The sequence below is a fragment of the Genypterus blacodes genome, unplaced genomic scaffold (assembly GCF_046128005.1).
Source record: "Genypterus blacodes isolate CSIRO-AG114 ecotype Tasmania unplaced genomic scaffold, CSIRO-AGI_Gbla_v1 ptg000133l_1, whole genome shotgun sequence".
NCBI classification, from domain to species: domain Eukaryota; kingdom Metazoa; phylum Chordata; class Actinopteri; order Ophidiiformes; family Ophidiidae; genus Genypterus; species Genypterus blacodes.
In genome coordinates, this window is record NW_027466935.1 from 5,958,447 (window position 1) to 5,971,248 (window position 12,802).

Sequence of the window (12,802 nt, forward strand, 5' to 3'; positions counted from 1 at the left end):
AATGTTTCTGGCTTCTCTTCGAGGTTCCTGAGACGCTCCATCCTTTTCCCTCTGGAAGTTGGGTTTTCCTCAGCTTATTAGAAATGTCCCGTGAGATTTCTTCTTGGAGTATTCAGGCAAAATCAGGCTGAACTCAAAAGCGTTCACGAAGACGCATTCCAAATCCCTGCGGCTCAGAAACATCAACGACGTTTGTCTGAGGTTACTTTAACCTAGTCCATCGAAAATCTGAACATTTCTGCCAAAGCAAATGTTGAACAGAAGAGAAACATTCACAGTCTAAAGCAGTGAAACCTCCACAAATGACACTCGAAGGTCAACAAAATTAAAATCCCATTCGAGATTTTTTCTTGGGCTGTGGGGTTTGGGGCGGCCCCGCTCGGCCCTGTGAAGGTTGAGAGAGCTGGGACAGGGACTGGGACTGGGAGAGACCCGACCTGACCGAGGTATCTTGAGACAGATCCGCCCTGATGCTCCTCTGACTGGTAGACTGGGAGGCTTGGCGCTGAGAGGAGGTGACGCTCAGGGGACGCGGCGGGTGCACGTCATTCTCCTCCTCCAGGAAGTAACTGTCAGGCTGTGAGAATTGCTCCTGGAAAAAAAAAAGAAGATGAACACGACACAATATACAACATTGTTCAGGAAAGAGAAGTTACTGTTGAATGAAAAGTAAACAAAACTGAGCATCACACCCAGAGGGATCCTTCAGGGACGTAGTGTAGAGAGAATAAGTCTACCTGTGCAAGGAGATTGCTGAGATATCCCAACGGATGTCTGCTCCGCCTCGACCTCTGACTGACTGAGGAGGGTTTTGGGGTCGGGGACACAGGAGGGAGGAGGGAGCTGCTGAGAGACGATTGTGTTTGTTCACCGTGTTGCTCTTTCTCCTGAAGAAGTGTGGCTGACGTCGTGGTGATTGGCGTTGCGTTGGGCGTTTCTGCTCTCGGTGTCTGTCCTTCAAGCAACCCGTCCAGCTGGCACGTCACATTCCCCTCACACGTCCCATTCCCATTCCCCTCAGAGTCCGACCACGCCCCCTGGCTGGCAGAAGAGGTCCAATCGGAGAAATCATCCAGATCTTGGTGGCTGAGGGATGAGGTGAAGCTCCCCGAGAGGTCCAGGCTTTGACCGCCGTCTCTCTTTGTGGCCTTCTCCCTCCTCCTCTTCCTCCTCAGCTCCTTCACTTTTGCCTCTCTGTTCAGCCCCAGCCAATCCTCCCACCACGCCGTCCATGAATCTTTCCCACGCCATGAGGCATTGAGGCGCTGACTGAGCGGGTCCTTCCACTGCTCGCCGTTCACGGTGTCAGGCAACGGCACCGTCTCCAGCAGTTCCAGGGACGAGACGGTCCCTTGAAGCAGCAGTGAGCGATTCGTCATGCAGGCCCTCAAATCTTGCCTCAGACGGCACACGAGCTCCTCGTCTGTCGGGTTTGCGATTTCCCTTTCAGGAGGACAGAGGAGGTCTTTCGTCTTGGTGGTGAATCGCTGCAGGCGTTGTGGACGAGCCTCGTTTTTGCGGCTCTTTGGGATTAATTTCTGAAGCCAAACTTTCCAGGTATTGAGAGTGTCGGTCCCCAGCTTCACCTCACTCTGAGGCTCAGAAGCATGGGCGCTACTTAAAGTGACAGAGCCGTTCGTGGTTTCCTCTACACAAGGTTCCTTTGTCACGTCATTATTATTTTCATTAACCGCGTTTACATCACTCCCTCCGACTAACTCACTCGTTTTGCCGGGCACTGGGACGTCGTTGACAATAACTTGCAGCCCCAAATGCTTCAACCTCCGTTTCTTTCTGCCCGACTCATCCGACTCTTCAGAGGAGGACTCAGATAACGCCTCTCTGCTCATACCTGCAACATTATCTGTCTCTTGCCTCGGTAGTTGTGGTTTACTTCCTGTCCCTGATGCCGTGGCTTCACTCGGTGCCGTTTCTATTCGTGTGCCGACTCCTTGCTGAGGTGCCGACTCCTCTTGTTGTACTGGCGGCCGAGTCGTTTCAGTCTGCTGCGGCTCAAGGATTTGGTAGAAAACATCTCCTGCCTCCGTGAGCTGAAGAACACAGATGCACTCCTCTCCTCGTTGTCTCTTCTGGATACAAGTTAGACCTGGGGGAAAACAACAAAACAAAAATGAACATCAGCTACTTAGGAACTACAACCTCTCTCTCTCTCTCCCTCTCCTGTGATTGGTCGGTACCTGCAGCAGGTGAGGCCAGTCTGCTGTGTGCCATGTCCAGGCGATGAGGGATCTGAACAGGAAGATGATTCAGGCTGTCTGATGGTCTTAGCAGAGCCTGAGGAGGTCCGCAAGTTACACACGGCTCTGCTCTGCCTCCTGACATAAACAGATAACCATACACATCACTTATCCGCCAAACATCCAATCTACAAAATTCCCCGTACGGCTGGTAGAGGAAAGGTCACAGTTCCCTCTGCCGACTGACCTGAATACTGCAGCAGTGTTATCTCCTGAGCAAACTGGGACCCCAGCACGACCTTGGTGGTCCGAGTCTCGCCCGCACCGGACCCGGGCGAGGCGGAGCCAGGGAGGACTTGACAAAACATGGGGGGGGAGCGCATCATGTGATCCCACTTCAGCATGGGCACACAGGGGAAACGCTCATCCATGATGTAGGCAGAGTACTGGAACACAGAAGTTTGTTCAAAATATTCTTAGTATGACAAACAACAGGATGATTTATGATATACTGTATGTACGAATGTTATCATGTGTACGATGACTACAAAGAGAGGAGAGGCCATGAATGTAACCTGAGTGGTAATGAGATGGTGGAAGCAGTGAGAGTCTCCCAGGTATCTGGACAGGATGAGTCTCTCCCCGCTGCGACACTCAGAAGTCTTACCGATACGAAACAGAGTTAGACCGGAAACCGGAGCGACCTGGAGAGACGGAGGGAAGGAAGAGGAGGGATTCAACAATGACGTGGTAGATGAAGAACAGGCTCGGGTGGTACGAAAGACAACCGAGACTCCGCACCCTCGTTCATCTATCGCGATTACGTAAACAGTATATACTCCTTAAAATGTACGAATACAAACATATGTCGTGATAGCAGGGAACCAAACAGAATATGTCTGATCCTTAGAGATGCTAACCTCACCCTGATGTCAGTGAGCTCCACGCCTGTCCTGTCTGCGTACAACATCACCCTCGGGTGGGCGGAGAACTCGCACCATCGCCACGCTGACTTGTCATTAAAGTAGAGGTTGCTGTCTTCCTTGCGGACCTTCTGCACGCTGATAGAACAGAAATTAAAGAGCTATATGTAATCACGCATCCTCTACACTCACTTCACTTGTCGGCAATGCCTGAGAAGAATGTCGAATCATAAAAACACTTCGTCCCTTCCTCACCATTTTCCAACGGTCCACAGGTTTGCTGCTCCGCTCTCGCTGGCAACCAGAACTTCACCTAAGACATGAGGACTAAAAACAGGACCCGTTTTTCAGCACAGGAACTGTTCCAAAAGCTTTTTGCGATGTCCCAGCACCCCTCTGAGCACTAACCTGACATTGATGCATGTAGCGAGTTCCGTTGTGTTAATGACCTGAAGTAAAGTAGGTTGGCTTCTTTCACTGAATCTCCAAGCAGCACACAGGTGATCCGACCGCACAGCAACGCAACCTACATAAACAAAGACAATAGTTCCACGTTAGCTGCATTAGACGACTAAATATTATAAATTATTAGAGTTCTCTCTCGGCGATCATTAAATAACTGATTGTAAATATTCTCATGCTTACAGTCATCGAGGAGGCAGGCAGAGCTGATCTGTTTCACCGGTCCTTTCAGCTGGAAGCTAAACGGTTTGCTGCTGCAGGCGTCCACACGTGACGGACCGCCTCTACGGTACTGCAGCGCCACCTTGAGAAAGTCTGAGCTACTGTGTTAAGAGGAATATGAGTAAGGGAAGTAAAAGAAAAGAAACAAGCAACTGGCATCACATTCAGCAGGGTGTATTTTCAAAAGGCCTTACGTTCAATATCTTCTGTATATCGTTTAATAATAATAATACTAATGCACACTAATTGCTTTTATGAGAATTAAAACACTACTCAAGGTGTGTATCAAATATTTCTCTCAGCATCTCCTCCATATTCATCTGAAGGATACTGAGGCGGTCCAGTCCTGTTTGTTCAGGGTAGACGAGGCAGCCATGCTGAGAGTCGCAGCTCTGATTGAAGGGGACGAAGGCCAGAGCACCCCCGGTGGCGGCTTCAGAGAACAGCATGCGGGCTCTCTGCTGGGCCAGCTCCTCATACAGCAGAGAGCCAAGCAGCTCGGGAGGAATGTCATGAATGACGTCAGGCAGTAGAGCGTTGTACAACTCCATGGCTCTGCAGGAATACGACTGATGACATCTGAGAGACAGAAACGCAGGGAGGAGGAGATGAAGCAACAGAAACACACATATCAGTTTGTATTCTGTGAAAGCCCAGCCCACAGGATTGGTCCAGAAAAGGAAGGCTCTGTTCCCCCGATAAAAACTGATATGGGGTTTTTTTTTTAAAACATGGAGCTCCAGTGCCACCTGCTGGAAATCCACTCCAGTTGTGAAAGGAGAACACACCACACAAAGAACTTTGGATCATATGGAATGTTACGTTTTGCCCATGACACAGCGACAATAAGGTGCACTCACATTTTATACTTCAACTTGTCCAGGAACCTCTTCACCCTCCACATGTGAACTGAGTCCTTCCTGTGCCCCTGTAACACACACACACACACACACACACACACACACACACACACACACACACACACACACACACACACACACACACACACACACACACACACACACACACACACACACACACACACACACACACACACACACACACACACACACACACGTCATAAAAGAGCAACAATGATCAACTATTCCTGTTATGATTTCATTTCTGTTCATGTTTCTACAGAATGTTCTTCACCTCTTGTTCACCAGGTGTAAAGTTGAAATTTCCCCCCAGATGTTCACTCATGGAGCTGAAGGCATCCTGGCAGTGGTTCATGAAGAAGTTCTGCATCTAAAGCAGAAATAAGAGATCATGGGACAATAAGTTCTCAATGAGAGATGATTGGATTTACCGAGTATCATATTCTGAAATCGTCGTCCAGCTTTGTTACGAGTCGCTGCTGTTCGCCACATGTTGCACTTACATGATCTGTGAAGTCGAGTGGATCCGGAGGAGACGCCTGGAAAAGGAAGCCTGGAAAAATGAGATCAATTCAATTTGGAAAATGTTCCAACAGGAGTGAGGATGGATAGACTTATCTGAATTCTAAACTGGCTTCTAAATCTTTCGAGGAATAACAACAATAGGTTTTTGTTGACAAGCAATATTAACACGATGATGCCGGGACAATGAGAATGTAGTGATTAATTATAAACAAATACGCCTGAAACTCTAATCAGTCTGATTCCAATCACCTCGAAACATGTAGGTGCCAAGCTCTGAGCTCTGCGTTCCATTTCCCAGAGGGGGGGGATTGTGTGCTAAGCTTGCTCCACAGTAATGTTGTGCAATGCAAAACCAGGATTAGTGACACTAACATGTAATGTGAATGCAGCAATGGACTCACCGTGTTTAGGGGACAGGAGGGGACGCGTCACAGTCTGGGTCTGAATCCATGTTTCTCCTCTGGTGTCATGTCTGGGTGTGAATGTCCAGCTGGACAGAGGACCAGAACCCCCCTGAAACCACAAAACCACAAGCATCCAATTTTGTATTTTGCCAAGTACATGAAAATGGGAACAACAAGACCAAAATCTGAGGACAGGCACAACAGGTCCTCAAGGGGATTCCAAACAACCCAAACAGCAAGACCACAGCAATTTTCTCAGTTGATTTTGCAACGATGACAGTAGTTGCTGTCCTAATTTGAACGCTTGACAAAATATTAAAAAGTAAAAGTCACATAAATATAGGGGATTTGTCAGCTATTCATTTATTTTCTTGGATTGTTTATTGTGCCGATTTTTATTCTGAACCTCGGAGTCCACAACAACAATAATAATGCAATTAATAATATTAATGGAAGTAATAATGATTGTTATTATTATTATTATTGCCACTGTTGCACGTGTTACGATAAGATATTAATTAATTAATTAATTAGTCTACATTGAATTAGATATATACAATGCGGTACAGTTATTATCTATAAAGTCGTTATTTGACGATTACGTGCTATTGTAACTGAGACTCACCTCGGCTGTGATTCGGTCGTAGGTCCCCCAATTTCCGGCGCAGAGGTTAGGCACTAAATCCGGAGGTCCGCTGTTATAGAAGGACGGGAAAAGCTGCCGAGGGAACTGAAAATCCATTGATGTTTGTCACGAAGTAAGCAGTCAGAAAGAAGTGACTGCTGTGTGTGTGTGTCAGATGGTTGCCCTCTGTCGGCGGTCCATGTGAGAAGAAGTCTAAACACGTTGTAACAGACAAGCTAACATGAACCAAGCCGCCACAGATGACGTAGTAATAAAACGTCGCCCGTTACACACGTGTATTTCTTTCTACTCATCATAACACCCGGTTTAACTCACGGTCTACGTTAAAGTACACCGCCTCAGTGCCAAAATGATGCTGAAACTTCACAGACTGTCGGCTTTAAGGAGCGCTTCCTGTTCTTCTTCTTAGGAGTTTATTGGCGGTTGGCAAACTGGTTTAGTGGTGCAATGCCGCCACCAATTGGAAGTAGGAAGTAGGTGTGAAATTGGCGATCTAGAATTGTCGAAATACTGCCCCTTGTGGCGAGTGTTGTTGCTTGTAGTTCAGCAGAAACATTACTATTGTATGCATATACTGTCACCTTGTGGTCATTTGTCGTTACTGACGCGTCTGCACATTTATAGGTCATTTAATTAAAAAATACACAATGCTGATATCCCGCATATATCAAATGAGGCATCACAATTCAAAGAATATAAATATACCATGTTTAAGATCGTCCAATACAAACCAAAACGCATCAAAGCGCCCCCCCTTTTATTTCTTCTTATTTCAATCAAACTATTTATGGCAGTGTTTTCTTTATCAATCACATGTGAATTTTATTTGAAAACATGTTGCAAATGAATGAAAAAGACAATGTCAATGTTCAATGTTTCCCTCTTTCATAGAATTAAAGTGAACTTTTCCAGATGTCACAGAGCTTGTGGTGCTTTGTAAAAACTCATAAATAGATCTATTTAAGTGTAATTGATGACTGAACAACATGTTTTCCCCGATTTAAAAATAAAGAAATAAACATCAAATCAGCCTCAATCAATCAGTCAAGTGAAGTTTTTCTTCATTGAATCAGAGGTGGGAGTAAGTCACTCATGTGTAAGTCACAAGCAAGTCTTGTGTCACTGCTATAAGTCAAGCAAGTCACAAGAGAAATCATAAAAACCACTGATGATCAACCCCAGTTTCCATATTTACTCAGTTAAAAAACAGTGGTGAGCAGTTGAGTTGTATTATTAGTTTCATTAGTTTTATCATGTCAAGAAAACTGTTGGAGCCTGCTTTCACCTTAAAATTTGACTAATATTTGACATTTAAAGGATCACTGTATTGCTTCTTGATTATACATGCACATATATATGTGTATGTGTGTGTGTGTGTGTCTGTGGTTTGGTTAGTTCATTCTGTCTTGACAACCTCTGATCATAAAGGTTTGTGTATTGTGAGCACATGCACACGTACAGTGGGAACCTCCACCATCAAAAAAGAACAGAGAACATGTTTGCTGATGCTGAAGCTTTATTGCTTGTCATTATCATGTCAACACTGAATTACAACGTGGACATTGTGATGACGTTTACATCTTCTTGGAACACACAAAGCGCCTCCTACTGCCACATCTTTCGTCATTCCATCTTCCCCAATCTGGAAAACAGAACACATCACATTCAGGAATGTTACAATCGTAGAAAGTCATATTTCCTTTGGAACATTTTCCTAAAATAATGTTTCACTGAGTTTGATTTTAATTTGTTCCTTGATGCCTATAAAATCCATGATTAGACAGGGTGTCAAAGTTTATCTTGTGAAAATCTGAACATTTCTGCCTTAAACTCCCAAAAAAAAAAAAATGGTTTCGATTTGGTTGTTTGGAAAAAGTCTTTGTGAAACTCTGAAACAAACGATAACAACACAATCAACTCAAGAGGAGTTTCAAAGACTCGAGCGTTTTTTAGGATTAGATTTTCTGTGGGGGTGAAGTCTCTCAAGGAATATCTTTGGAGGAATTTCCTCCCACCAAGTCTCATTTTCTTTAATGTCTTTTCAGACAAAACGAGTAGTTGATGGTCTGGTCAAACAAAATCAAATCGAAATTGGCCTTTGAAGCTCATCACCTTTGAGATCTCAGAATTATGAGGTTTACATTATATCCAGAAACTCCTTTAATCATCTTCCCCTTCCTCATCCTCTGCTAGGAAATTTCACTCCTCTTGTATGTTTTCTGGTGACTTACATCCATAATTCATTTCCAAGCAGCTCTCGCCGCCCCCCCAGTTGTCTGGCTGGTGTCTTGCCCATCTATGGAACGTCATCATTTTTCTATCTTGCCACCTCCACTTTCTCCAGTTACCCTTCAGAGCAAGCAGTGAGTTTAGAATGTTAATGTATTGATTGTTTAACATAGCTGATATAGTGAGCAATTTTCTAATGGTCATCCAAATTTCTTACACATCCACTGCTGTATTCTGATTAATCTGATGAGTTTGCCACTTACTGGTCTCCTCTTTGCCCCAATCCAGTAGTGGTACTTGCGGGGGGAGTCCCTGATCATCAAGCACAGCACTTTATCATAATCGTTTTGGTTGTGAATTGATACCAGTTGGGCGTGATTGTGTCTACAGGCCCACTGAAATTGACAGTAAGAAACACAATTACTCTTCATCAACATGGCTGTCTGAACACGATGAAGTGATATTCAAAGTTTCACAGTAGTAATATGATAATCTGATGTGAGAGTAGGTTTCTATTACATAAGCATCCTCAAAGGTTTTCTCTTGTCTGAACACCCTTATACAGCGGTGGGAATGCAAGCGGTACCATCCGTGTTCTCTACATGGTGTCACTGGATAATGGCGATTGCAGATCCTTATAATCTTGTGTGCATTTCCTGTGGTGTAGAAACAAGTTTGTCAGTTTTGGGTTCCTGCTTTCATTCTGCTGTATGTGTGACTGTATGGTTCTTACCGACTCCGGCGTACTGCACTACCACCAGAATAAGAATGCCAGTCAACACGGCAAGACGCATGGCTCTGGTTTCACTGACTCTCTCAGAAAGACACAACTGGAAACATCACACAGTTCATCTCTGTTAGCAACAACAGCCAAACTCCATCCACCATTTAATATGCCATAAAAAAAGTGTTTGGATTTACTTAAGTGCCCTTTTGAGCTGCTGCATTTAGTCCTCCCAAACATTTACTGGGACAAAACTTTCAGAGCAATAAGAGAAAGAGTATGAAGATGTCACCCTGAACTCTGAGAACTATTGCCAGATGAATGATTGTGATGTAAAGTAGCATTTTTGGATTTAATGTTGGATGTAATTGTAGGGTTTTGTAGCTCATGTGTCAGCATTATGCAGTCAGATTTCAATGTAAACAGTCTGTTTTTGCCTCTTTGCATTACAACTTTGGCTAAATGAAGATTATAAACAAAGAAAACAGAAGTGTTTATAGTGTACATTTACTCATTTACAGTACAATTCCAGGTTATCTTGCTTGATTTGAGTATTTCCATGTTGGAGATCTATTTTCTTATGTTTCTTCAGCCGTATAAAAAAGCCTAACATTGAATATACAAGGTGTTAACCTCAGAGTGAAACTATATTCCGCTCTCCTTCAAAGTTATCAGAGTTCATATGCTTGCCTGATGATCATTGATCATTGTTTAAGAGTTACTTTTCTTTATGTGACGCATAAACAAAAAGATTGAAGCCTTAGCAGCAAAAACATCTTACTTTGTCTTAAGCAACACTAAATAAACGTCTTTCTGATTTCTCCTAAACAGCGAGAGAGAAAGAGGACTTACCACAGTCGATGACTTTCTTCTTCCTCCACCTGTGTCTTAGATGATCCTCTGTCACACTTTTATACTAACCTGGAGCCCTGAGGGATATTTAAGTTAGTTGTGTAACTCTTTCTTTGAACAAACTAAAACCTGTCTCACCACTCACTCTGGGAATAAAGTCATGATTTCATTAGCATCAGACTTAAAGGAGGAGACAAATTAATGTTGATAGTTAGAAAGTGTCAAAATGTGTCTTTCAGTGCGGCGTGTGTGTGTTCTGGGGGTATTGAACAGCAATCCTGGGAGAGCGTTTGTGGTGTAGACTATACTGTGAAGATGATTAGTACTTTAGTTAAACATCTCTAAAGATCACTTGATGCATATGGAGACGAAGCAATGGTGACTGGAGCTAGTGACTTGTACAGTGGGGTTTTACAGGTGGTGAATAATAACCTTGGTTTCTGTGTGTAGACCTAGTTTTTTACCTGGACCTCCATCTTTTCCCTAGACCTTTTTGTACCATTGCCTTATTTTCTGACTTCCCCATTTTGGCTAGCTCACTGACTCTAACATATTCCTTGTAGTTGCTAATTTACAAAGTTTCAAATGATGATTAAAAAGTGAACATATAGTCTTATCGTTTGCTGCATAAGGCTATAAAAATGCTTCCCTGAGTCCTCTAGGATAGACTGGATTAGATGAATGTGGTGAGACTTGTTTTTGTATTTGCACAGAAAGACTACAGAACTTTTTTTAAAAGCAAAGATGCCTTTCAAACCTGTTGACAAGTTGTGAATTACAGACAATATATCACTTATTGAGGAACAACTTCAAAAACACAAAATTAGAACATTACAAAGATTCATATAAAAAACTCAAATATTTATATGGACCAATCATATTTCAAATGAACTCTAATTCTTCAAAGAACCATTTGAGGAATGATGTGGAAAAAAATCATTGAACATTTTTTATATAATATCTATAAATGTATTTATATCTTACCACAAAAGTTTGCTTCTACATAGCTAGCATATGACATCATAATTCAAAAACTTTTTGGGATAATTTTTCAACAGGACATTCCAAAGAATCGTTGACAACATTACATGTCTCGAGGTCAAAAAGCCAGGATTTAGGTCGAAAAAGGACAAGTCCTGTTTTTGCAAATTTGTGCAAAAAGCAATTGGCAGGGAAAGGCGTGGCCTATGCCAATTGTTTTCCATCTAATGATCACATGCGTTGATATAGTTTATTTAGATAGGAGCCTCCCAATTTGCAAGTTATACAGCATTACATGTTTTTTGTCTATTATAGAGCCCCGTCATCCTTGTCAATTTTGATTATTCTCACATGGCTTCATCTTATGCTCCATCACCCTGTTTCCAAATTTCAAACGTTGTATTGACAAAGAGAGAGAGACAGCAATGCCTCAAGTCTGTTTGCAGACATTTTGATCAGTCAACCCATACTGTTTGTTAAGTTAATGAGGTCAATGTTAAGTCAATACAATGTCAGCAGAGATGCCGTGTACTGAAAAACAGGATTTAGCGAGTTCACAGGGAAAAAGTGTTTGTCCCCTTACAAGATTTCTTCAGATTTAGCTTTTTTGTCAGTTCATCAAACAAATATTAATATCAGACAAAGATAACCTGAGTGAATACAAAATGCAGTTTTTGAATGATGATTTCATTTATTAAGGGGCAAAAGAGCTATCCAAACCAACTTGGCCTTATGTGAAAAAGCAATTGACCCCTAAAACTAATAACTGGTTCCGCCACCCTTGGCGGCAACAACTGCAATCAAGCGTTTGCGATAACTGGCAATGAGTCTTTCACATGGCTGGGGGGGGAATTTGGATTTGTAGAATTGTTTCAATTCAGCCACATTGGAGGGTTTTCGAGCATGAACGGCCAGTCTAAGGTCATGCCACTGTATCTCAATCGGAATTAAGTTTTACTTTGACTAGGCCTCCGAATCAAAGACCATGGTGCTGTGCCGGAAAACGGTGGAATGCTTCCTGCAGGTTGGGAGTAAGTTGCTGCCTCAAGTGAAGGAGATCCAGTATCTCAGGATCTTGTTCACGAGCAGAGGCGGACAGAGTACACAGCTTCATTACTTAAGTAAAAGTACAGATACCGCTTGTTAAATTTTACTCAAGTACAAGTAAAAGTACTGCAGTCAGATGTTTACTTAAGTAAAAGTACTGAAGTACTTGTTTTTAAAAGTACTCAAGTACCAAGAGTACATTTTCTAAATATTGTATTATTACTGCCACAGTGCTTACCTTTACCTATAGAAACCTCCCGGATGGAGTTTTTATGGAATCTTTAATGTTAATACCTTGAAGAATGTAACAAATTATAAAAAAAAACTGTGCTTGAATGAATGGGTTTATATGCAAGAAGAAAAAAGAAAATGCAGCTAATTTGTGTGTATGTGTAACAAAGCACGCGCACACACACACACACACACAGTTTTCCTAAGCCTATGTGTGACAAGTTGATAATAATAAATGAAGACAAATATTACCCATCAACAGTGGTGGTAAAGTCTCGGCTTCTGATAAGTTTGACTTTCTTTTTTTATCGGTGTTCGTATGTCCAGAACACTTCGATTTTAAGTGCCTCCATGCACAAGAAACAGTGAAAACTACGTTTAAACAGGACATGGCGTACTACCTACTTACGTTTTTACAGGGTCTTATTCGCTCGGGACTAGTATTATCTGAGGTCGTTTTTCTGAACCGTTTTACAG

At 42.8% G+C, this 12,802-nt stretch overlaps 2 protein-coding genes across 2 annotated transcripts; both read right to left on the bottom strand.

The window, feature by feature from the left end:
• Window positions 1-58: 58 nt before the first annotated feature.
• On the bottom strand, window positions 59-6,684 carry taf1c (TATA-box binding protein associated factor, RNA polymerase I subunit C). The gene is made up of 15 exons (XM_076163942.1): window positions 6,241-6,684; window positions 5,613-5,724; window positions 5,190-5,239; window positions 4,961-5,056; window positions 4,666-4,733; window positions 4,137-4,384; window positions 3,767-3,898; window positions 3,530-3,647; window positions 3,377-3,448; window positions 3,124-3,259; window positions 2,774-2,902; window positions 2,446-2,644; window positions 2,199-2,336; window positions 738-2,107; window positions 59-592 (listed from the first exon to the last, which is right to left on the bottom strand). Exons 1-15 carry the CDS (start codon window positions 6,355-6,357, stop codon window positions 326-328), a joined length of 3,252 nt encoding a protein of 1,083 aa, XP_076020057.1. The 5' UTR covers window positions 6,358-6,684; the 3' UTR covers window positions 59-325.
• A 1,084-nt stretch (window positions 6,685-7,768) lies between these two features.
• LOC143011429 (C-type isolectin Sp-CL4-like) lies at window positions 7,769-10,092 on the bottom strand. Its single transcript, XM_076164313.1, has 6 exons — window positions 10,067-10,092; window positions 9,224-9,320; window positions 9,010-9,146; window positions 8,754-8,885; window positions 8,493-8,610; window positions 7,769-7,903 (listed from the first exon to the last, which is right to left on the bottom strand). Exons 2-6 carry the CDS (start codon window positions 9,282-9,284, stop codon window positions 7,836-7,838), a joined length of 516 nt encoding a protein of 171 aa, XP_076020428.1. The 5' UTR covers window positions 9,285-9,320; window positions 10,067-10,092; the 3' UTR covers window positions 7,769-7,835.
• Window positions 10,093-12,802: the final 2,710 nt, after the last annotated feature.

Coding starts and splice junctions, on each gene's coding strand:
- taf1c (XM_076163942.1), bottom strand. CDS start 6,357: ATGGATTTTCAGTTCCCTCGGCAGCTTTTCCCGTCCTTCTATAACAGC. Junction 3,899..4,136: donor AACAGGACTGGACCGCCTCA/GTATCCTTCAGA, acceptor ACAGTAGCTCAG/ACTTTCTCAAGGTGGCGCTG. Junction 3,260..3,376: donor CTGTGGACCGTTGGAAAATG/GTGAGGAAGGGA, acceptor CTGTTCTATCAG/CGTGCAGAAGGTCCGCAAGG.
- LOC143011429 (XM_076164313.1), bottom strand. CDS start 9,284: ATGCGTCTTGCCGTGTTGACTGGCATTCTTATTCTGGTGGTAGTGCAG. Junction 9,147..9,223: donor AGTGCAGTACGCCGGAGTCG/GTAAGAACCATA, acceptor TCTACACCACAG/GAAATGCACACAAGATTATA. Junction 8,611..8,753: donor TTGGGGCAAAGAGGAGACCA/GTAAGTGGCAAA, acceptor CTTGCTCTGAAG/GGTAACTGGAGAAAGTGGAG.